Raw genomic sequence first — 26173 nt, forward strand, 5'->3', positions numbered from 1 at the left:
TTAAATTCTTATACAGTTATAACATTACAATAATTTATCAAATACTTAAGAAAATATATATTTATTATTCTTACTTGTTATTTTAAAAGTTTGAATAATTTAAAGTTTATTTAATCAAACCTATGGCATCTGTATGTAAAGTGCACATACTTTTAGCAACAAAAAATAAGAAAATTTGTCGCGTTTTTAACACCTTGTTGACCGGCATTTGTACAACGTATATGCTTGAAAAGACGAGTTAACTCGTAATCGGTCAGCAAAATATATTATTAGATATTTATCAGTCTTTTTACATTGGTTATACCATAATGTATCTTTTACAAGAAATTTTATTCTATATTTAGCTTCACAATCGCACATCACCGAGTGCTTGCGACAATATCTATTCACACTTCTATAGCTTGAAATATTATTATACCCTTCAACGATAAAACGACACACATTAATTAAATTATTACCGAAGACAATTTTTTCCTACTATCTTAATTTATTAATTACTAAACTTTATAGTAAAACAATTATATAAAAATTAGTTAAATCAATACTTATACCGGGCTGATTGGTATGCAATGTATACTACGTGGACCGTTGTAAATAACAGATATAGTTATTTTACCGTTATACTTTCTACCGCGTCTTGTTAATAAGATGCTATATGGGTTCTTTTACTTCCTATACAATGTATCACAGTAACACTGAGACAAATGATAATGGGAGCAATTTTAAGATACTTTTAATGATAAACGTGTGGTTGGAAATGTTAAACCAAAAAGTAAATAGTTTTGTAATAGTTGTTAAATTTAATCAGATTTAATTTCAATATACAGGGTGTTCTATTTTAATGTTTTATTTTGCATAACTTATTTGTTGTTTGTTATAGAAATAAACATATCGAATATTAGTTATTTGACCTTTGGGGAGAAATAAAATTGTATCACAGGTTTGACCTTAAAGAGTCATTTAAAGACTGTATGAAGGTCAACCTGAGATTTTTTTAAATGGTACAGCCTATTTATTTTAACATTTTCTTATAGTTTATTCCAAGACCCTTTCTGGAAAACAATATTGATTTATTTTTTCACCTAGTCGTTCGCCAGATATTTCGATTGGGAGTTGCATATAGGTATAGGTTTGACTGAAGTAGCGTGTGTGACCGTTACGCACATATACGTATACAATCTTTATGCACGTATACCTTCAAGTCGAAATATCTCGTGGACAACTGTGTGAAAAGATAATTTAATGTAATATTTTGGAAAGCTCTTAAAAGATCAGCTACAGGAATATATAATTTTATTATAAAGATTCACATTTGATAGCTCAAGTTGACCTTGATATACAGGATCCGCCAGATAAAGTGGATCAGGGCAAAAAGCGTCTAAAATCGCGATGGTGACAATTGGCATATGTTTGGTTGATAATAAATAGGGAGGCGAATAATGATTCGCTGCTTCCCTCTGTCACTCTCGGAATTCTATTTTATTTGCTGAATTCATTTACCCTCAATGAAATTGTGAACTGGAAGTGAGAGAGAAACAGGATATATTTCTTTCCCTCTTTCTCTTTACACACAAGAATGTAAAGACACGTTCAATCATTAACTGATATTTTAGTCGATATAAGTAAAGATGAACCTGTATGTGTATGTGTGTATGGGAGAGAAAGAGATAAATGCGCTGCTTCTTTCTCACTCTGATTTCACCAACTCTTCGATTGAGAATTGAATTTAGCTTATTCAAAAGAGTAATAGGAGTGATAGAGAGAAGCAACGAGTCACTTGTTTATCTCTCTGTCTATGGTCAATCAATTATACGCCAATTATCCGCCATCGTAATGTTAGACGCATTTTGCTTTGATCTATTTTATCAGATAGTCCCTGTATATATAGCCCTCGAGTGACTCTTCGTGATTAAACCAACGATACCACGTTATGTCTCTCTCGAAGTCAAAAAAATATTGCTGGATATCTTTCCTTCTACAGTAAATAATACAACAATTATTTTCGGCTGGATATGAAAATAGAATACTTTGTATATGTCAAGTTTGTTTTTTGTGTCATTTCAAATAATATCAAACCAATTAATAAAAGAAATAAATGCAACATTTAAAATTTTGCCATATAAAAAATTCCATCTGTTTTAATTTGTTTAAAATTCAAATTTAAAATGTTTGACCTTGTATTTTTTTATAAGAATTGTTCACAATTATGTCTTATATAGTTTGTCTTAGTGTCTCTCTGAGGTCACTGTACGTACAGGGTATATATTCTAACTTGGAGACACTAAAATATCACCAAATCTGATGGTATTTGACAAAAATGTTTCAGACCTAACTTATTCGACTGGGAGGGGAATATAAGATTGTATCGTTGATTTGACCTTGAGGGTACTGTCGTCTAGTGGGAATAGTTTCGTTGAGTAAACGGTGCCGTAAATTAATATTAGGTCCTTTTAACGGTAAAAATCGTAGAAATGTCCTACTTTCGTATGTAAGTATTTATCAACCAAATTTTACACTTTCATTAAACCATTCAAATTAAGATACGCGAGGTATCTATACGATAAATATATACGTATATAAAGACACATGAACATTCGATACATTTCTTTCTTTTTTATAACAACTTTCGTCATCCTAATTTCAAAATAAGTTTTAACAAATTTATTCTTAATTATCCTTTAACCAGCACTTTTATGTAAAGGTTTCTGTTGAATATTAACATAACTTTTTTAATCAGAAGTTTAACTATTTGTCAGACCATTTACAAGTAATAAATCAACATTGCTCAAGATGTAGTAATGATTTTATGTATAATGGGTGCACACATTAATTTTCTATTGCATAATTTGATTATAAATGTTGATATATAAAATAAAGATGTGAGTAATTTATATTTCAAGATAATTTATTTTATCTATTGCGGATCATTAATACTAAAGATACCATGTGGCGATCAAATGACGCTTTTTAAATGTAAACACTTTTATAAAAAATCCTTGATTAGTATACTTATTTTATGATAAATATGCACATATGATTGGGACAGTGAAAGGATTAATTAATTAACTCTAACAATTTATAAACGTTTCTGTAGAAAATAATGTCTTTATTTTAAAATTATATTTAAATAATAAACAAAACTTGAAATAACTCATAAATGACTGGATGGAATTGCAAGTTTAAATGTGTTTTTTGAAAAACTCTTAGGAGAAGCTATAAGAATATGCTATTAGAAATAGAAGATAGTATTATAAAAAATATTTTGACCTTCGTATTTCCTTTTTATGATTTTTCAAGATCAAGTAAATACTATCATAGTATATAGTATAGGAAAATAAAGAAAGAAACTATTTATTTGATCGAAAAAGCTTCGTTTATGAAATAATTTAAAAGATGAATAGGATTTTATAAACATTCTTATATTAATTTTCAAACCGTAAATAATATATAATAAAAAAAATTGTTCTAAAATTTTCTTATATAGATCATTGCTTTTTATTTGTATAAGATTACAAATAAAGACAATCTGAAGTTATCCTAAACCATTTGTTATATAACTCTTTTTGTTTAACCCATTAACGCCCAAAACGGCAAGAATCAAAGGTTTACTTTGCGATCAGATTTAAAGTGCTAAATCTTGTTGCACATATCGCAAAATACCTTTACTTATGTTTTCGAGGTCGCTCTATAAGATGGTATAATTTAAATTATGATTTGGTTGCGTGAAAAAAAGATATAGTGACTTTTTCCTCAAAAAGTGCTAAAAATTTTGCGACAAAAATTTTTAAAGTTAAATTTTCTACTAAAATTTGATGTTCCTCTTCATTAAAAATGGGCACAAGTTGGCACAAACATTCCAACGTTTCAAAATATCGTCCGTAGGAAATGAAAAATTCTTGATGGTCGAAGCAAAATGACGGCAAACACGATTTTTTTTTACAAAATTTCACAAGCTTTTTTCTCATCAATTACGAACTTTATTGAAAATTTCCCAAGGATAAAAATGTCTTAGAATTAACTGAAGAATATTCTAAAATTTTTTCAAATTTTTTATAAACAATTTTTTAAATTTCAGTCTCGTAATATTAGGAAAACTAAAAAATTGTTTATAAAAAATTTGAAAAAAATTTAGAATATTCTTCAGTTAATTCTAAGACATTTCTATTCTTGGGAAATTTTCAATAAAGTTCGTAATTGATGAGAAAAAAGCTTGTGAAATTTTGTAACAAAAAATCGTGTTTGCCGCCATTTTGCTTCGACCATCAATAATTTTTCATTTCCTACGGACGATATTTTGAAACTTTGGAATGTTTGTGCCAACTTGTGCCCATTTTTAATGAAGAGGAACATCAAATTTTAGTAGAAAATTTAACTTTTAAAATTTTTGTCGCAAAATTTTTCGCACTTTTTGAGGAAAAAGTCACTATATCTTTTTTTCACGCAACCAAATCATAATTTAAATTATACCATCTTATAGAGCGACCTCGAAAACATAAGTAAAGGTATTTTGCGATATGTGCAACAAGATTTAGCACTTTAAATCTGATCGCAAAGTAAACCTTTGATTCTTGCCGTTTTGGGCGTTAATGGGTTAATGAAGTACATTTACGTCTATTCAACTGTATATGGTTGATTTTACTCAATCCTATAATAAAAGTTGTTGTAATTTAATTAAATTATTATATTAATCCAGGAATATTAAATAATACAATTAGAAACTACATTTTTTCAACGTCGCTTATTGTATTATATACATTTTCTGCTATACATATTTATCGACTTTATTCAAGGCTAATCCATTTTCTTACAATTCCTTTGCTTAGTGGGGTTAATGTTATTTCGTTATTATTAATTATTAAACATTAAGCACTTTAGAATGTTTGTAGAAGGATCAAGTAATAACAAATTCTTTTTTTTATTCAAATACCATTTTCTGTATAAATATACTTCAATTATTCGAAAATCTACTTTTTTGCTCATTTAATTGTTAAAGGAATACATTAATCTTTAGCCTGTCATTACTTTTTCCATGTATATTTTAAATTATAATCTACGACTACATTTTAATTATTAACAATACATTTATGATGAAAAGTTGTAACCAACGTCTCATACCACTTAAGTGGCGCCCAGCAGTCAGAAGGTTAACACTAAACGTACCGAGGATTTTTTATACTTGCGCGTTTACATTTAAAAAGGATTATTTGACCACCAAATGCTAGCTTTAGTGTTAAACTACACAAATTTTAACTGTAAATTATCTTCTACGATGTTAGGAATATCAACTTTATTCTGGACTGAATTTACGGCTTATTAACTGTTCTTAAAGATGCTAAAGGACTCCATTTTTTTAATTAATAACAATTATATAGTACATTGTGTAAAATATTAAGAAATTTAAAAAAAGGGCCTTTTTGCAGCTACAGGACTATTAAATTCAACTGGTAATTTCACACAAAAACAGAGATAATATTCCTAAAATTTGAGAAGCTTATTGGTAAAGACTAATTCAGTTAGAGGAGTACAACTGTCTTCGTCGCATGGAAGTTTGTCATGTGTTAGTCAAAACAGAGGTATTAGTTCTCTCACTAAAGTAGGGGCATCCACTATCTCTTTGCTGCTCCAGACTATCAGCACACTAACATACAGTAATCTGGGCTACTCTGACATCCTCATTCATGTGGGGCAGTCAACTGCAATTCTTATAAATGAAAGAATAGTTGTTTTTTCGACGCTCTGACATTTTATCACAATATAACAGGAATCGTGTTTAAGTGACATTTAATTGTTTTATTAGGATCTTACATATAGAGGATAAGAAACATTAAGACAATTTTACACATGTACAAAATCATTGCTTATGATAAAGTACAAGTGTGTCATGGATAAGCTTGGTTGCTAATATTCCTGCATGTAGTATAATCCAGTAAAAATTTACTTCTAATTCAAACATGCAAAATTTAATATGCTTCAATAAAAAATTTTTGCAAGTTTCTGTTGGAAATTGGTTTTTAATGAAAATGGTGTAAACTTTGAGAAAATGTTGATTAAAACCTGTTGATGAAAAATTACCACTGGAATGATTTTACAAAATATAGTTTGTTTCGGAAGCATAAACACAAGGTCAGAAAACCCCTCTAAAATCAACATCAAATATTGAATATTCATTTATTTTTAACCGCTAAATCCAGGTGGACGATTAATTTATATAAAAAATTTAAATGGAAAAGTAGTAAGCTCGTAGAATTTCATTTCCAACTAAAAAAATTTAGATTGACAATTTTTTAAAAATTATGCTGATTTAAATCATTTTCTATATAGTAAAACATGTATCTACCATATTTTGGTTAATTTTTTAAATTAAATTTTATAGCCATATCTAAAATATCAATTATAAAGTGAAAAATTCACAATTGAAAGACTTTTACCAGCTCTTATTGAGCCGCTGTGCCACGTGTTACAATAATTATGTTATTACGTTTACAATAGTTAATTGAAACATTAGAAAAAAATGCAGGGGTCAGATTTTATATAATTGATTAAATTAAATATTATGTCGATGGAAGGATTGGTTTAGTTTTTATAAATCCTAAAAAAAAATGGTCTTTGCGAAGGGGACCGCCTTTGAAAATTGTTTATTTTGTGATTTGTAAGTATATATATATATATAGAGACATTGGTAATTGATATGTCATTTACCAACAAAAGTCTATGAAGTTTAGTAAGCAAAATGAGTAGAGTTTGGATAATATAACTTTTCCTAACTTTTTTATTCATTTCAAAATATAAATGGCCCAAGATAACCATATGCATCCCCTAGCTGTAAGATATCCCTGGGGATCGTGCACATTTATTTTCGAAAAATCGTGAAAGCTTAACTAATTCCTTGATTTAAATAATTTTTTTTTTCAATTTATTCTATTGGAATAAACAAAACTGCTATATTTTCCCCCAATTTTCACATTGAGTATTATGGTAATATCAATATAGAATTAGAGTAATATGATATATTTGCTAGCAACATGTTTTTACGTGTATTGTCTACACACTGTAAAAGTACACATATGTAGCTCTATGAATATATATAGGCAAGAACAGTTAGAAGACGTACAATTATATTTGCAGACATTGCACGAAAATTGTACTTTTGTGAAAAAGACAATCCTTCTATAAAATTCTTTAATCAGTGGATATTTCATTAGTCTGTTTAAATATTGTATATTTTTTGTTTTACTTTTAATAAACCAATTCTAAATTTAGTTTTGCGATAATTTTGTAACAATATGGATTTTTGGGTATGATATTTGACATGCAACAACTTAGTATATTTTTGGTATAAAATATTACTGTTTTTTGCAAACATAATTCTTTTTGACATGTTTTTGTTAAAGTGCTGGATAAAATATGATAACAAATTTGTTTTATCGTATTCAATGGTATTTTTGAAACCCAAAAGTGCCAATTTCAATCATAAAATCATAGAATGTTATAAGAATACACAGTCTATTTGATCTTGAGAAGTGAATGTTGGATCCTCATTTAAAATAATAGGATTTCTATCAGATTCATTTAAAATATTTCAGTCTTTGTCAACAATTATAACAAGGGTGACTGATTTAAATCTATTTTACTCACAGTATGAGAGGCGAAAACTGAAACTGTATCAGTAATAAAAAATCATTAAAATTTGTAAATGGTCTTTGGAAATCGAAAATAACATTTTGTAACTAAAAATATTATTAGTAAACTGACATTCTTGTGTAAAAATGAAATAGCGTTTAATTCCTCCTAAAAATCTCAGAGTTTGTACGTGGCAATTAAAACGTTTGTTATCGTTGCCTATACCTTTTCATATTCATTATATCTTCATCCCTTGCATTAGTTGGAGCTGTAAAAAGTACATAAAGTGTAAAAAGTGTAGATAAAAAGAACACTAATAATTACTATGTATATTTACACGTCATTTTAACAATCATACCCTGCTTTTTTCAAACAATTATTTCTGTACAGTTGGAAAATCTTTTACTGAATACGTGTGTAAAATACTTCAAAAGCTAAATTTTTTTATAGCAATTGAACACTATTATATCTTTATAAGTTTAAGTTTTTTTTGTACCACGAACTACGAAAAAAACTATAAAATTGAAGTGGAATTCATACATACGTCATGAGATTCTGCTTTTAGTCTTTACTTTTTTTTCGTAGTTCGTGGTGCCAACAAAAAACTTTTAACTATTTAATAGTATTTAAATTACTGTAAAAATAATTTAACTTCCGAAGCCTTTTGCACACATTTACAGTACAAGACTTTCCAATCGTAAGAAGGTAAGCTGCTTGAAAAAAGTGGGTTATCAGTGTCAAAGTGACGTGAAAGTAGTGACTATAAAACCACCTAAGAATTCAGAGATCTTTAGGAGGAACTAAAATACTGCTTCGCTTCTCATATAAGAGTGTTACTCCCCTGTAGTAAAGTTTTAGCCAACATTATTGATGTACGTGATAATGTCAGTTACTAATTTGAGACGTTAGCACGCTATATACATAATGAAAATGATAATGTTACTGTTAGTGGTATGAAAAGACGTGAATTGTACTCGACTCAAGCATAGCTTTGTTCAAGTTGACTCGAATCACTTTAGCTTCACTTGAGTTGAGTAGCTGGACTTACTTCAAATTCCAGTCGAATCAGAATCGGGTAAACGTCGGGCTACTCGAAGCTTGCAAATGTCGAAATACGATGGCTAAAGGAAGTGAATTTTAATTTTTTCTCTTTTTTCTAGTCTCAGGACGCGTGTTCTTCTTTACTCATTATATTCGTCGCACGATTTGTTCTGATTTTAACCATCGTCTTAAAACCGGTATTCGCAAGTTTCGATTCTTCCCATACTCACTCCAGCTGAGTTTGACTCAAACCTCGTTCGAACTCCAAGTAAAGAGATTTCAGTTTCTCGAGTCACGTCGCTGAGTACCTCTTGATGTATAATTATAAATTTCAATAACAGTACTGTGAAAAGGGATAATGTTTAACTAATCAATGTTACGTTGAAACATTATATGAAGAAATAATAATGTTATTTTGAAGTGTAACGTTATATTTTTCAATACTCGTAGCATAAGTATAATGAAGGTATATATATATAAATCAATATAATTCTCACACACATGGTCAGATAATAAAAGCAAATTATAATATTTTTATGAATAATAATGCTATAATTTCCGAAAATCTTTGTATATTTTGAATATAGAGTAAAGATGAAAAAGTAGAAAAGCTTTGTACTAAATTTATAAAAACTGATCCAGGTGTTCAAATATTTTGAATTATTTAAAAAACTTGAGATATTTTTAATACCTACATTGACACTGAAAAGTTTAGTGTTCAGCATCTTAGCTTTTCCTTTATTTTACCATGTCAGTTGGTGAAAATTTTGTAGAAGCTACCAACAACAATAGTAACATAACGTGTGTATAAAACAGAACATTCGTACTATACTTGTATTAGCATGCAAATGAACCACTGAATCTGTGCATAGAATTTTGTCACTCAACTATAGCGTTAGATTTACGATTCAAAAATATTTACAATTTAGATTAAAGAATAAAGTGTCCTTCCTCTATAATTTTCTTATTACCGAAACTACTCGGCAAACCACACCTTCTGTTTGCATCTTGCTCATTACCGATATTCACCTATATAGTTCATCCCCTTAACCACCAAAAGTAAACACTTCCCTTTCCACAGAATCAAGAGACGCGATTAGGTCTGGACGGCAAGTACATATACACTGCCGCTCAAAAGTCTGAATAAACTACAGTGAAAATCGACCCATCTTTCAACTTTTATAACCTTCTTCCAAAAAATGGTATAGAAGTTTACCATGTTTCAATCAAAAGGATATTTAAAGGTCTTTCGATTGGTGTATGATAAAATTAATTTAAGGCTTTGTTTACATATTAAATCAGTAATAACTTGAAGATAAACAATTTAAATATTTGTCCATTTTGCAATTGCGCTCAGTATAGAAGGGAAAAATCATATTAATATTTAATGTACAAGATTTTGAAGATTTTTTCAATGGCTTTCGAATGAATCTAGGAAGAAATTGATATCTTTATTATTAAAAAAGTTATGGCGGTTTTAATAAACATTTGTCAATTTCCACTACTTTCATATAACTTAGAAATCAATAATTTTACACAAAAACTCCTAAAGGAAAAATTTGATATTTGGGCGAGAAATTATTATTACTCACTTTGATTATAAAATTTTTTGGAATAAAGATGAAAAACTTGAAAAATGGGCCGGTTAACACTTTACTGTATTTAAACTTTTGAACATTAGTGTATATTAAAAGCATCATAATTTTTTTAATAATAATGATATCCATTTCTTCCTAGATTCATTCGAAAGCTATTGAAAAAATCTTCAAAACCCTTGTATATTAAATATTAATATGATTTTTCCCTTCTATTTTGAGGACAATTGCAAAATGGACAAATATTTGAATTGTTTATCTTTAAGTTATTACTGATTTAATATGTAAACAAAGCCTTAAATTAATTTTATCATACACCAATCGAAAGACCTTTAAATATCCTTTTAATTGAAACATGGTAAACTTCTATACCATTTTTTGGAAGAAAGTTATAAAAGTTGAAAGATGGTTCGATTTTCACTGTAGTGTATTCAAAACTTTTGAGCAGCAGTGTATATGTATATACATACCATTGAGACGCCACTTTCTCTTTTACATTAAATTCGACCGCCTTAACCTCAAAATAAATTTCGATTCATTTTATTTAAAGAATTATAGATTGGCATGATTTTGATAGATATTTCAATAATAATTTTATTTTTCTCGTAACAGTAATATACTTTGTAACAAGTGCAGAAGATGGGATCTCTTATACGTGGTAATTTATAAGGCTCGAGTAACCGGCGATGCCGGTACAGAGCATTCCATTAATTCGTTTGGATTTAGACGAAGCTACTGATTTTGTTAGATGTATGACGTATTGTAAGCTAGATTGGTGTTTAGCTTGACCTGACTTTAATCTATGGTAACAATAAGAAGTGGAATCATATTATTATCAATGTATGTTACACCAAATTACTGATGTTCAGACTTCTTACATCTTCATTAGGCACAACCTAACCCTATAAACTATAGATTTAAAAGGCATATAGGAGAGGGGTAAACGTTAACAATCCCACACAACACAAAGTGATTTCAACTTACCTTTTACTCGTCCTTTAGTCAATTCGATGACTAAAAGATTTCTATAAAATGACTTTTAGTCAAGTGTACTGTATGGATACCGATATTACAACTTCAAGAAAGTGTTATTACTTTGTATCACACCAATCATCAGTCTATCCTACTATACGTAATGCACCTATCGAAATCAGTAGTCTGCCTAAATCGGAATTAATTAATCAGCAGCTCTGTACGAATGCTTTATATTATCAAGCGAGTGTAAGAATTCTCGACACGACTAACAAACAGCAGTTTTCTTCATTGATATTTATGCAGAAAACTATAATTTTTCATATACTATTACAAAAAATGATATTGTATTATATTCCAAATATTATATACAGCCTAAGGTCGTATTTATTTATGTCTTTCGAAGTTAAGCAAGTCTCAAAATAGATAGTATATATCACGTAAACTATATAGATTTCTTGGGTTTCTTAATTCCAAGAGGTGTTTATAAAAACGGCCATTTATAGGCAAACATAAGTTAGTTGTTCTCTGTATAAGTCAGAAAATAGAAATAGCGTCAAGGATTTTCATTCAAAATTCTTTAAGATAGACCTAGTCATTCAAAATATTAGCTATACTTATTACTGAAATTAGTCAGGTGTACTCTTGACCCTCTCCTCTTTCTTCATTTATTCATATTCACACTGATAACTTTACGGGAAAGGGGAATCACACAAAAAACAAGCTACGCCTGTAAAAAAAAGCGGCAAGTACATACAATCATTATAAAAATAGTATCATAGTGAAAAATTGTTTATTATATTATTTCTCTACTAAAATATGTAATTAATATTAAGCCTTTATATGCAAACTTGGGTCTTTTGTTGTTAAAGTAAAACGAGCAAATTACTACTATTCTACTCAGTTATTACATTTGTTTTATGAAAACTATATGGCAAACTAAATTATTAAATAATTTTATGATTGATATACATTGAAGAAGTTTTGAAATAATAGCATGAAACTTTTCTGATTGTTTTTATTTTATTAACAGGCTGAAAAATGGAAGTGCATGAATGACTCAGATTTACAGACGAAGGGTTAAAATAATTCTTCTACGGAACATATACTAGAATTACGAAATTTCTTAATTAAAGAACGAAGGCATATGAATATTATAGGATAATATTTTTCATCTTAACAAAAAATATTAATGCATTAATTCAAAACAAATAAAATCAGAATAGAGTAGGAATTTACCTTCGATTCTTAACGGGATCCCTCACGCCTACTTTATCGACAGTCCAAGTCAATAAACAATTAGTTTAATAAAATTCACATGCGAAGCAAATTGAACAATCGTGCGTTTGTAGGACAATGTGTCAGTCCTAACGAGTCAAACGAACTTAAAATCACTCAAATTAGTTGAAAAATAACGCGGTACCATTGTGCCGCGTTCTTGAAGAGAGGTTACTTTTGGCTATTTCCCCTTCAAGAACGCGGGACAGTGGTACAGCGTTATTCTTCATTCGATTTGAATTTTTTTAAGCTCGATTGACTCGTTAGAATTGACACCTTGTCATAAAGAAGCCCGTTTTTGCAATTTGCCTCGCATTTGACTTTTATTAAACAAATTGTTTATTCACTCGTACTGTCGGTAAACAATTAGTTTAATAAAATTCAAATGCGAGGCAAATTGAACAATCGTGCCCTTGTAGGACAATGTGCCAGTCCTAACGAGTCAAACGAACTTAAAATCACTCAAATTAGTTGAAAAATAACGCGGTACCATTGTGCCGCGTTCTTGAAGAGAGGTTACTTTTGGTCATTTCCACTTCAAAAACGCGGGACAATGATACAGCGTTATTCTTCATCCGATTTGAGTGTTTTTAAGTTCGTTTGACTCGTTAGGACTGGCACATTGTCCTACAAACGCACGATTGTTCAATTTGCTTCGCATTTGAATTTTATTAAACTAATTGTTTGTTGACTTGTACTGTCGGTAAAGCACGCGCGAGGGATCCCGTTAAACTCAAAGAGGTTCTCACAAAATTGAAATTATTGAAATAAACATCTGAAAACAAAAAGTGTAGAATTATTTATAAATACATATTATTTAAATCATAATATATAACATTTATTTTTAAAAATAGAAAGAAAAAGTTAATTTTATCTCCAAAAACGAAACTTTGAATCAAAAACTACTTATCCAGACTTTGCATTTTACAAAAATATTATATCACTACGATATTTAATAAAATTGCCATACGTCGTTAATTATAAAATTCTTAGTTGCTTGCAATTTCATGAAGTATAGGCCCGAGAAGTGGCTGTTTGATTCAAAATATCGTTTTTAAGGATAAAATTGACATTATCTTTCTATTTGTAAAAATAAATGTTTGTGAATATAATTTAAATAATATATTTTTATAAAGATATTACACTTTTGTTTATAAATGTTTATTCAAATTATTTCAATTTTGTGAGTTTCTCTTTGAGTTTAAGAATTATAGGTAATAAATGCCTACTCTATTCTAATTTTATATATGTTTTGAGCTAATGCATTAATATCTTCTGCTAGGATGAAAAATATTTGTCTAAAATACTGATAATCCCTTCGTTTTTTAATTAGAAAATTTTGTGACTCTAGTACATGTTTCATAGAAGAATCACTTTAATGGTAATCGCATATATTAGTAGAGAAATAATCAAATAAATTATCTTTCACTAGGATATTATTTTTACAATGATTTTTATTAACTTGCTGCCTATTTTTACAGGCGAAGCTTATTTTTTGTAAAATAATTTCTACAGTAAAATAGTAGTTTACTGATAAATAGCATTACTACTAAGGAAAGACAAGTACTTTCTCTTCTCGTTACCAGCAAATTTTTCGGGAGCAACTTGTACAGATAATAATTATAATATTATTTCGATCGGCGGATTCCTATAGTAATCATAATCCACCTCTTATTAGCTGCTTCCTAGATCCCTGTAGCTAACGTAAATAGTAGATAGGGCAAAGAAAAAATGTAAACACTGGCTATGAAGTTTCTCCAGACAATGTTTAAAATTTAGATTTAACTGAATTTCTAGCTTAACTCTGTTTACAAGTTCTATTGTGATTGTACAAGGACAAGAATCACTTACTCCTTTACAATCCAATCGCAGCCAATTTCTAATAGATTATTTAAAACTAGAAATTAATATCTAGCAAATAATTAAATAATCCAATTCCAGGAAAAAGGTTGCTAATACCTTACAAACAGAGAACATTCTGAATATATTTACAAAACAAGAAATAGAATTTATAAGGGAGGGAAAAAAAGAATGAAAAAATCAATTTTAATTCAAATTCTAAAAAGACAAAAATTCCGCTTATAGGTCCGACTGGCATTAAACAATAATAGAAGCTTCTTACTCCTCAAAAATCTACTCTTCGCTAACCTTATCAATTCCGGAAATCACTTTAAAAAAATTGAATAATGAAACATTTTTCGAAGGCGATTAACACCTCGCCAAAATGGCCGCAAAGTGACTCGCCAATCGAAAAAAAAAAAGAAAGTAGTAGCACTATATTACATCCCGCTGAAAAACGACAAGCATTGATAAATATTTTCTGCGTACGCAAAGTTAACCCGAATTCTCTATAGTGGCTCCCGAAATTCTACCGGAAATTGGGGAAAATAAGACAATCGTGTGCTTCCCCACAAGCCGGGGTTCTCACGTTACCTTGAGTCTATCGTTGAAAGTCGAAGTTGCTATGGCTCAGGAATCAAAGGATGCATCCACTGGCTCACTGGAGATCGAACACCACACGAAAAAGGGGCAAACCACTACTGATAAGGGGGACCAGGTCGCGATGATAGGTATCTTATACCTATACAATATACGGTGACTTTTCTCGCAGTTGATCCGCACACTTCCACAGTCCCTGGCAAAAGAAAGATTCTCGCGAAAAATTTCGGCACACGCGTTCCGGAATCGATTAGCGCGCAATCAATTAGCGCACAATCGATCTAGGATCGCCTAGCACGTGCTGCTGCGAGCGACCTAATCACTTAATTAGACCAGTAGGTCACCCGACAGTAACCTAATTACCGACCGTGTATCTACTATGCCTTTTAAAAATCTTGTGTGGCAGCTGATAGATAATCCTGTCATAATATATGTTTCATTGTCATATATTTGAACTCACATTTTTAAAAGTTTAATGATTTTAGATTTTTATTCAAAAAACGAATAAACTTTACGAGGAACAATAAAATCGTTTAATGAGTAGAATTAGTGGTTATTATGAAACAAAGCAAATAACACTAAGTCTAGAATTAGCGTTTAAAGAGTGGAGCAGGAAATTATAGACAAATTTTCAATGGAAAAATTAGTAGGTATAACTCTACTCTGAAGATTTAGCGGGCTCTGCTGGACCATTTAATTTCTTCAATAATTTCTTAATACCACAAAAAATAAGCTGCGACTATACAAAGAAGTGGCAAATACATAAGTCGTCTAGCGTAAATAATATAGTAAAATAAAATATTCTAATTAAAAAAATAGTGAAATCCAAATGTTAGACAAATATATATTTTGACCGTGGCAAAAGTTAAAATATCGAGAAAAAATAATAGTAGCACAAAATAGTTATATGCCCAGCCTGTTGTGTGCAATGTTATTAAAAAACCAAATTTTTAAATTACGAGAAGCAAGTTTGTATTGTAAGATAATAACTTAGGTATGAACATTATGGGTCCGGCAAGTAACTTTTTTGTGCTACTATTTTTTGTTTTCGATATTTTAACCTTTACCCCCCCCCCCCCCCCCCCCCATGGTCAAAATATATGCTTGTCTGATATTTGGATTTCACTACTTTTTCTAATTGGAATATTTTATTTTACTATATTATTTATACGCTAGACGATTTATGCACTTGTCGCCTCTATTTACAGGCGAAGCTTGTTTTTTGTTGGATTTCATAACGTTTTGTAAGAATATAATACTTAAAAAAAAAAGTATTATTGTTTTAATTACTGTGGAATATAAGAGAGTTTTCCAAACTTCCTATCAATTCAAAGAGCAATACTTATCTAATCAAACTACTGATTTAATAATTTGGCTTCTTAATATGCATTTAGAAATATATTTAGTATTATTCTGTGTATATGAAAAATTAATGAAATTCGCAAAGCCTCATTTTTAAAATTTTAAGTGTTACTATTATAAATGTTTTAATATATTGTATAATAATTAATTATGTAAACGTATAATCAACAAACAGGGCTCGTATTTATTTCTGACCAAACGTAAATGAAAAAAGAGATATTTGTAATATAATACTAATATAGAGATAACAGGATGTGTGTGTGTGTGTGTGAGATCTCTGGATTGCATAAACCGTTTTCGACGTTCATGGTCTCAAATGAAAGTTTTTTCAAAACCATTTTAAGAAAAGATATGACAATAGATTATTCATGAAGATAAATCGGTTTATAAAGTTGAACAACCAAATACTGTATATGTTACACGGTAACGCTCGGCGGTATATGTACTTGGAACCGATACACACGTCCTACCGTGTTTGTTGATAAACGTCTCTGTATGAATCTGTAGTGGTGGGATTATCACACACACACACACACAGACACATATATATTTATATATTATTTTATCTCCTTTTACACATTTATTATGTGAACTTGTCATTCAGTGAATGAGATTATTATAGAACTATTTCAAACTTGCAATATGCTTTTACAACTCATTTTTATGAATATAGCTTAATTATTTTTAACGTAATAATGCGTAAGTGTTCACGAAAGGTTTATTTTGTTGCAAAAACTATTTTAAAACAACTACCCCGTATTATTTCCTTATGAAATCGAAATTAATGATACAATTTAAATGCTTTAAATAGACGATTTAAAAAACAAATAAGTGGGAAGAAAATAAGATATTGAACGATAAAAAAAATAAATACCTAACAATTAAAAAAAATCCTAGATAACCAAAAAACTAAATTTTTCTTTAATTAAGTTTTCATCCATTTTTCAATTTATAGGGCTGAAACTACACATGCGAAAGCAGTCATATAATGATATTTATATGTATGTAAAACTGCGATGTTTCTCGACTTTCACTTTTTGCATAATTGTAACATAAATTTATCATTGTGTTTTTCTTCAGCGGGTCTATAAGTCTGGAGGGGAAACCATAAGTTTAAATTTTAATTTTAAAGAAAAATCTGAGTAATCAATGTCGCACAATACCATAAGTGTATTCACATTTTCCAAACAAATGTTAAAATTTATTTTGATGAATGCACTTGTTAATATCGCTGAAAATTGTGGATGTTTATATACACATTCCAGTGTTAGAGGACGAGAAAATAGCTGAGGTGTAAGAACTATCGTTCTCTTCTAATTTATGTGGATTTTTCACATAGTTTAAAATATTTTATCGAAAAATTGGAATATTCGTTATGTAGCATACAACGTCAATCACCCAAATCTGTTTTTAACATTAAAATCGGACGTATCGTTACGTATAAAAGCTAGCCACAAAAAAGCTCAGCAAGCAACATAAATTACGTTTTTGACCAAACTAATAGCCGAACAATGTTAAGTTTTATCGCACTGTGCGCACATAAAATGCTCCTGAATTACTACTTGTTCACGAAATTGCAGCTATTTAAGTTAATGGTATAGCTATCCGCGACTAGATTCCTATTATAGTAGTTAAACATGTTTTAGATATCAATAGAAAATATCCTGCTTTATAATTGAATAAACAATTTTGAAAAACTAAATAATAGTTCAAAGATAATATAACAAAAAAATATTATTTTTGTATTTGTTTTAGATGCTATTTTTTTATCTGTACTTTTCATTTAGTTTTATGTTTCAAGAAATTATGTTGATTGTTAGAATATACACGACAAATTTACCAATTTGATTTTTTAAAATAGTGATTAATATGATTTCATCTTTCTTGTATTTAAATAAAGATGGTGAATTTTATGGGAATAATGATTTTATTTTTGTTTCTATAGATAAATTAGAAAATTGATTCTATGAAGTTATGAAGTATATTTTTAAAGTTAAAATAACTTATCAAAAAAGGAAATTGAATGGAACAAAAAATATTAAGAATAATTAAAGGTGAAAATGTGAGTAGAAAAATGTAGGTAATAAAATGCATCTAAAGAAAATATGAAAAAAAAAATCTTTTTTGACACTGCTTTTCAATTATTGTTTTCTATTTCAACATTGTTTATTCAGTTAGAAAACAAGATTTTCTTTTATTTACATTTGAAATATATTTGACTAATGCAGTAGATAAATGGAGAACTATACTTAAAAGCGGCTATATATATATATATATTATGTAATATAAAACCAAAATATACTGAGTATTCAGGTTTTCCACGATTTTCTCCATATTATTTATCCAATCAAATTTTTCAACGCCTTATTTTCTATATATATTTATTATTTACAAATCACTATGTAGAGTAATTAAATTTCTTCTTTACTTTAAATGTTATAAATAAACAACTATGAAAAACGCATTTTTTTTCTATACAAAATATTAATAATTAATCAATAGACAATATTTCCGAGTGAAAAACAATACATTTCATGTACGTGTTTTCCTTTGTATGATTGTACAGCCGGTTTGCTGACAGATAGTATTTACGTCACGGTGAAATACTCTGTTGCTTAACCTAAATGATTATATGCAACTACCATTAGAAGGTTGACACGATCAATCACAGGAGAAGTCTGCTTGGTTATTTATATAGTTATGGTTCAGTTGGACCTTCCTATTTAGTTAAACATATGGGATATATTTTAAAAGTAAACAAGCAGCTGAGTATCTTGAAAACTATGTGTTTTATGAGAAAAAAAGACACTAATATTCGTTTTTAGTACTTTAAAAAAACTATCGAATAGCTGTATTAGTTTGAGTTTGAAAAATATACTGAAGGACATCTACTGAATCTTTCAAATAGAGCCCTATATTTTGTGTAGTCCACACACAGCACAGTTGGAGCTATCTTGCTTGCCAACGTCCCTTTTTGCGTACACTCATAACATATCTTCAAAAATTTGAATTATTTATTCGATGAAAAAATAGATTTTTCATCGAATAAATCCGAGGCTTTAACGAGCTTTGCAAAAAACTCAAGAAACCCTTCATATTCTTTTTATCGTAATTCCCTACGAACAAATCGATATTATCTGGAAAAGCTTAACGCATAAAACACTAAATCGATATCGAAATTTATAAAATTCAGTATTTTTTACTTGTTATATATTTTTTAGAAAAAATATCTACTCAATTCGGTTATAACTATTCCAACTAAAAATCGTGTCAAGTTCATATGTTGATTATCACACTGTATGTGACGTGTGATAAAATGAAAGCAAGTGTATTGTGGAATATAATAAATTGTATGTGATAGTGCAACAATTTGGCCAGTTTATCCTAAGAAGAGGAGCAACATAAAATAGGATTGCAAAGTGCATAAAAACTATAGTGTATTGTTTATATCGAAGGTTCTCTACTATACAGATTGATGTAAAATGATTCTCCATATATTATAAGTAGCATTTAAATATCCATAAAATTTGTGTTCTTTTATGGAGACTGTTAAAAGAAGGTAATATGTTTCACAAGTAACTATTTAATTAATAGCAGTTTTATTTGCAATAAAAAATTTAAATTATGTTACGTAGAAAGAGAGCTTTTCCACATGTATAATATAATTTAAATTTAATATTATGTACAAGCTGTAACTGTTTTTTTATGGTTATCTAAAACACGCTACAAAATATTAATACATTTTATGTTAATTTAATTAATTGGATTTTGTATAGAAATACATAATAAAGATATGTCCTTATTTTATATTTAGAATATCCCTATGTTTACTTCTCTGTTTTCTGCTAAAGAAAAAAAAATGTATGGTAATTTGAATCATTTATTTCTTGCATCTTTTTTCACATAGTACCGTTATTATGATTCTCTAAAATTCTTAATAGATACGTTAAGATTTAAATATTTCGCAATAAAGATTTCCTTTTCTTTCGTAAGATATCTTCATTGTATATTCATATTCTCAAATATATATACATCTATATACGGTTTCTCACAGTATACTAGTTGGTGAGTAGTCCTACAATAGAAATACATCATTCTCAATCATTAAGTTGTTAATTATATGATAATAAGCAGTACATGATAATTTGGTATAAAAGGTAACATAACCGTTAACGTCATAATTATTGAACCGGTCCCACCTTATAATTATATCAAAAAGTAATAAGCATCATTTTAAACAGAGTTGATGCTTTTACTTTTTGCAGTGAAAAATCAATCTGCATATGCATTTGTCAGTACTGATGACGATTATTGCACGTGTCATATTTTTATGTCTCAATGTGCAGCTTAAGACTTCTAACATTTTACATATTTGTGTTTTTCTCTTAAAATATAAACTTTATTGCAACCTGCTATGTTAATTTTAGTTCCAGTCTCCCTTACATAACATATATTTGTTATTTTTTAGAAGATAAATTATACAAATTCTTTACAAATATATATAAATGCACACAAAACGTTTTTGCTCAGTCGTATTGTGAGTTGTCAACTTGCTACTCTTAAGGCTAGTTTTCCTATTTATTACAAAAGTTTTATGTTAAGTAAAAATTTTAAACTATAGTAAATTCTATTGCATTTATTCACGCTCTAATATTACTGTTATAATATTTTTTTGGTTATGATGTAGACGGAGAATAAGTATTAGTTTTGTGAGTGCACTGTGCTAGCTGGGAAAATATTTATAGTGAGTATTGTGACGAAATATAGGTCTGAAAATGTTCAAATTAACAGATAAATTATGATACATAAAAAGAAAAAATACGTAGGGCAAAGTAAGTTAAACAGAGAAAAAAAATAAAAACCAGAAAAATTAATAATTTTTTATGAAGGATTAGTCATGGGTGCATATCAAATTAACAAAATTATTATTTAGTTCGATGTAGTAATTACAAGAGATTATTTATTGCCCATATCTGTCGATCATATTAGGCTTAATACTAATAGTTTTCCTAGTCCATCTAAATAAATTTGAAAGAAAACCTTGATACTAATCATACATATTTGTTGAAATGTGTGAAACGATGCTCCACATTTTCCGTACATATATCCTGTTACGTAACACACAGTTCTATTTAAATCTTTATTTATATTTAAAATTATTTGCTTTAGATAAAATTGAAAAATAAATGTTTAATCTGGATGATCTCAGGAATTTTACCTTCCAGGGAACTGCGAGGTTAACTATACATTTTGTAGTTCTTTGTTTGAAAAAAAACTTACAGCTTAATTTATTACTAGGCGTGCTACTATACTTGATCACCCAAAATATAACATTTATAACGTATTTAAAAAGTGTGACCATTACACCTCTTTACAAAAATATATTTAATTTGTTTACATCTTTTTTTTTCTAAAAAACTATTAAAATTTTAATTTTTTTTTAAGGAAATATATTTAGATAATTATTTTTTAAATAATACTATTTTTTATTCATTTTCTTTAATTTTATGTTATCCACAAATTCTACTCTTTTACATAAGCTTTTTTTGACAATATATTCAGACACTACATAAAAATATTTGACGTATATTGAGTGTTAACAAGCTTAATATATACTGTAACTACTTTCCCATTAGAGTATTATTAAATAAGATAACATCTATAAGTATCAATATATTTATAAAGAATAATTTGATAACTTTACTTTTTTTTCTTTTTATATTTTTTCAGAAACATGAAAGTGATAATAGCGTTAATGCTTTTTAGCGCTTTAGTTGTCGGATCATTGAGTGTTCCGGTATCTAACCAAATTACCGATAAGGATGCTAGCAACACAATCGTAAAATCATCCGCGAGACAAGCCCCTAACGCTCCTGCGGTACCTGTAAGCTCCAGTGACGATGATGATGACGACGATGACGATGATTTAGACATCGATATCGCGGGGGATGAAGATGAAGACGATGATGAAGAAGAAGATGATGATGAAGATGATTACTTTGAACGTTTCATTGAAGACATTTTAGGAGGTAAGTTTATTTGAGTCTATATCTAGAGGCTATGAAACTTTCTTTTTTAAATACTGTCTTAGGAATTAATTAGAGAATTATGAACTGCTGTTTCTTTGAAATGTAAAAATTGAACATGGCAATATGACGTGAAAAAAAAGATTTTTTAATTTATTTTTTACTGTTATTAAACTTATTGAATATCCATATACATATAATTAGATGAAACTACAATAACAATGAAAGAATGCAATCCGTTGAAATGGTAAAACTGTCAAGTTGCTTCAATTCAATAATTTCTAAAATGCAAAAGTTTAAAATTAGGATTTTATTAACATACATCTTTGGTAGAAGCAAGGCCATGTCTATAAAATTCTAGAAATACTATAATGAAGGTTAGATCAGTTATGACCATCACTCTCACAGGGTTTGTTTTCATTCAATAGTGCATAAAAATTAGAATACTGAAACCGTATTTTTATATGATGCATCTTTGGAATATTAGCATTTGTGGAAACCTGAGGTAATAAACTGAATAAGCCAGAGAAAAAACGATTTTTTAGCAATTGAAATATAATATATACTAGAAAAAGTAGTTTACAACTGGTTAATAAGTCGTAACAAAATTAATAACAGCAGTTACTAGTAGGGATTTACAAGGAATAACTTATTTACAGAAACTTAGAGAAAACAAAGTCTGCTACACCCTTAGTCTCCCAAATATTTACAGTTTCATAAGGAATAAATTTTAGTGCTCAAAACGATATCACCTTTATCACAATTTGGTCACACTTTATCAAATGATTCCATAAAGTATACAATGCTGTAATTCATTCAGACATATTTTTATTATTCCATTTACTGTACTGAATAGTTTGGATTTAATTAACTTAAATGTATTACAAACCACATTCGTTCATAACAGCAAAGTACATAGATCCTAACTGAAAAATAGGAAATTTAATATTAATTCCTCTAGAACTGGACAGCCAATCTTTTAGCCAGTAGAGAAAATCTTATTAACAGATATTTATTGGGTCAACATAAATAACATCTTTACTTACATTAGACAAATCAAGGGGTGAAACAAAACAATAGCTCTAGGTGCTTTACCTGCAAATAATATGGTAGCGTCACGATAACGTGATTAAAAAGATAACTGCTCAACAGTAACTATTTTTATGTCACAATTTATGTAACTCTGATAAAAAAAAACTTTTCCAAACTAATGTTTTTCAGTTCTTCAATTAAATAGAATTTAGTTTAATAATATATCAAGCTTAGAATTAAGCTTACAAATGTAATGTAGAATAAAATCAGTTTACACAATCCTAAGATATAGGATTTTGTATTTTTAAATAATTTTTTTCTCGGTATTGTAATGTAATTTTATATTATTACTTTTCCCCCAACAGAAAAGGATATATAATTTCAATTTATTGTTATTACTAAAATAAATATTAATTTATTATAACTAAATAAGAGAAATTATCTGTTTATATATATCTGATTTTATTTCAATTTTTTTTATTTAAATATTATATATTTTACTTTGACTAAAAATTTGTTTATTACAACAATGCATTATATTTGGATTTTTGCAGTAAAATCAAATTACTTGCTTCCTATTGTTTTGCATAAATTTTTTACGACCAATCGCATTAAGATAATCATCATGCGTCACCTAAAATCTAGATACAGGCCCAACAAATCGATGTTTATCATTTAGCCGGATTTACTTAAACGTACTATGAACATATCTGTCTTTAAGAAAGCTAACCACTGCAGGTTAGCAGGTTAGCTGCCGCCTGCGGGAGAAAAAGTTGTTCCACTTTTTCGTTGGAATGTGCTTTGTGTCTGTGCATAAATGCAGTCCGTAATACGCTTAAATAAGTGAATTAAAGCAGAATTTAATCAGTAAACAAGACTCTGCTAATAGAGTATTTTTTTAATACTTTCATACTTTTTAATAATAATTTTGATATACATTCCTCATTGATTCGAGTAGCAACAGAGCAGATGAAATAAGGTGCATATATCTTTTAAGTGTATAATACAAAAAATGTATTAAGACGATACAGTTTATATGAAAAATATAAAAGATATCTATATGGATGGTCTAGGAATAATCATACAACAGTTAAAAGTTACGAAAAATGTTTAAAGAAGAATTATATTCTGCTTTTGACAGAGAATAAAAGGTCCTTAAAAGTAATTTAACAAAATATCTTTCCAAATTATCAAGCAGGTCATCATGTTTTTTTTTTAATTACTAGCCCCGACCCCCTTTTTTGTTACATATTTTTTAACTGATCTTGAAAACATTCAGAAATCCTCTTTTCTTATTTTCGTTTTAGGCAGACATTTAGGTTTTTTAATTTGAAATTGAAGGTTTAATTAAAGTGTAGTGTGCGTTTTTGCGTTGGTTACGATTATTACACACACATAGTCTTTTACCAATGTAAACTTTCAAAGACAATTATTTATATTAAACATTTGGATGACACCAAAAATATTAAAATATGATTATTGAAATATTTGGATATAAATTGCAAAAAGATGTGTTACAAAACTTAAAATGCAATTTAACAAAAATTATGTTGACCTTGATAACTCTGACTGATAATAATTTTTCAAATTATATTTAAATACCTATACAGTATATTCTCTAATGTTTTATAGAAATATAACGTTTATATTATTATTATTATTAACAACTTTTTCAAATAAAACTTGGCCAATTCCACAAAGAGGAATATGGTTTCATTAATTTGACTTTGAAATGTCATTTGAAGGTTATATTGAGGCAAATTTTACTTTTTTAATGGAATATCTTATATATTTTTACACAATTTTCCAGTTGACCCAAAGAGATTTTCAAAATTTTCTTTAATTTTTCATTTTATCCAATCGTTTACTAGAAATTTCAATATGAAGTAGTTGTAGGTGATAGACTATTCAAGTGTACGTGTAGCTGTCAAGTACACTAATTTAGTCATAGCAAAAAATACTTGCAATTTAAAACTGAAACATCTCTTAAATGACTGAATAAAACGAATACATAAAACAACAGAAATTTTGACAGCTCTCGAAATCAGTTACAAGAATATACAATAAAAAAATCTAGTATTTTATTTAACACCTGGTCTGCCGTGTTAAATTCCTTACAATGTAATCCATGTGAACTTGTATATGTGTGTGTACGTACCGGTCACTGGTGACCTCCATGAAAGTCAACCTGTTAAGACACTCAAAGTGACATTTATATAACCTCCAAATGACGATTCAAGGTCAAACAAATAATATACTTTTATGTTCTTCCCGAAGCCAAACATGTTTTATCCGAAAGAATTTTTATTGTTGATAGTAGTTGAACGTTATTTCAGTAACAGTTAGCTTCAACATCTACTTTATAGGATCCGCTAGATAAAATAACCTAGGTTATGAATATAAAATTCCGTTTTATAACCATAACTTATATTAATCTTTATATAAGACCTTTTTGAAGCATATTTTAATTTTCTCTCGGAAAAGGTGTTATAGAAAAAGATGGTATTTGTTGTAGTTATGAAGTTAAACAGAATTTGTTATCCATGGTCTATTTCATCTTGTCTCGTGGGCCCGAGAGAGACTCTATTAATTAAACCATTTTGATTATCAATTTTTCGAAGCAAAATCAATGCAAGCTAATGTGTATAAGAATTGTGTGCCCTTAAATATTTTGAAAATTAAACGATTAAAAAAAATATTTTAAACAAAAATTTTAGGGTACACATTGGTTTGTCTACTGGCCTAATAAATTTGACCTTGAAAGGTCAATTGAAGGTTATATGAAATTTATGAATGGAATATACTTTA

At 28.6% G+C, this 26173-nt stretch overlaps 2 protein-coding genes across 3 annotated transcripts in view; one reads left to right on the plus strand and one right to left on the minus strand.

Annotated features, from left to right (window-relative positions):
- The window catches only part of fand (Pre-mRNA-splicing factor SYF1 fand), a 34814-nt gene extending 19684 nt beyond the window's left edge, over positions 1-15130 (minus strand). The window contains exon 1 of the mRNA XM_066737233.1: positions 14940-15130. The gene's annotated coding sequence lies outside the window, so the exon portion shown is untranslated. The remainder of the gene's footprint in view (positions 1-14939) is intronic.
- The window catches only part of LOC136779586 (nucleolin-like), a 35814-nt gene that overhangs the window by 679 nt on the left and 8962 nt on the right, over positions 1-26173 (plus strand). For both annotated transcript variants that reach the window (XM_066737238.1, XM_066737239.1), the window contains exon 2: positions 22038-22336. In XM_066737238.1, coding sequence (XP_066593335.1) covers positions 22042-22336 — 295 coding nt within the window. In that variant the 5' untranslated portion in view covers positions 22038-22041. The remainder of the gene's footprint in view (positions 1-22037; positions 22337-26173) is intronic.

The sequence above is a fragment of the Prorops nasuta genome, unplaced genomic scaffold (genome assembly GCF_024137725.1).
Source record: "Prorops nasuta isolate Cenicafe-Biocafe unplaced genomic scaffold, Cenicafe_Pnas_1.2 PNAS00017, whole genome shotgun sequence".
NCBI classification, from domain to species: domain Eukaryota; kingdom Metazoa; phylum Arthropoda; class Insecta; order Hymenoptera; family Bethylidae; genus Prorops; species Prorops nasuta.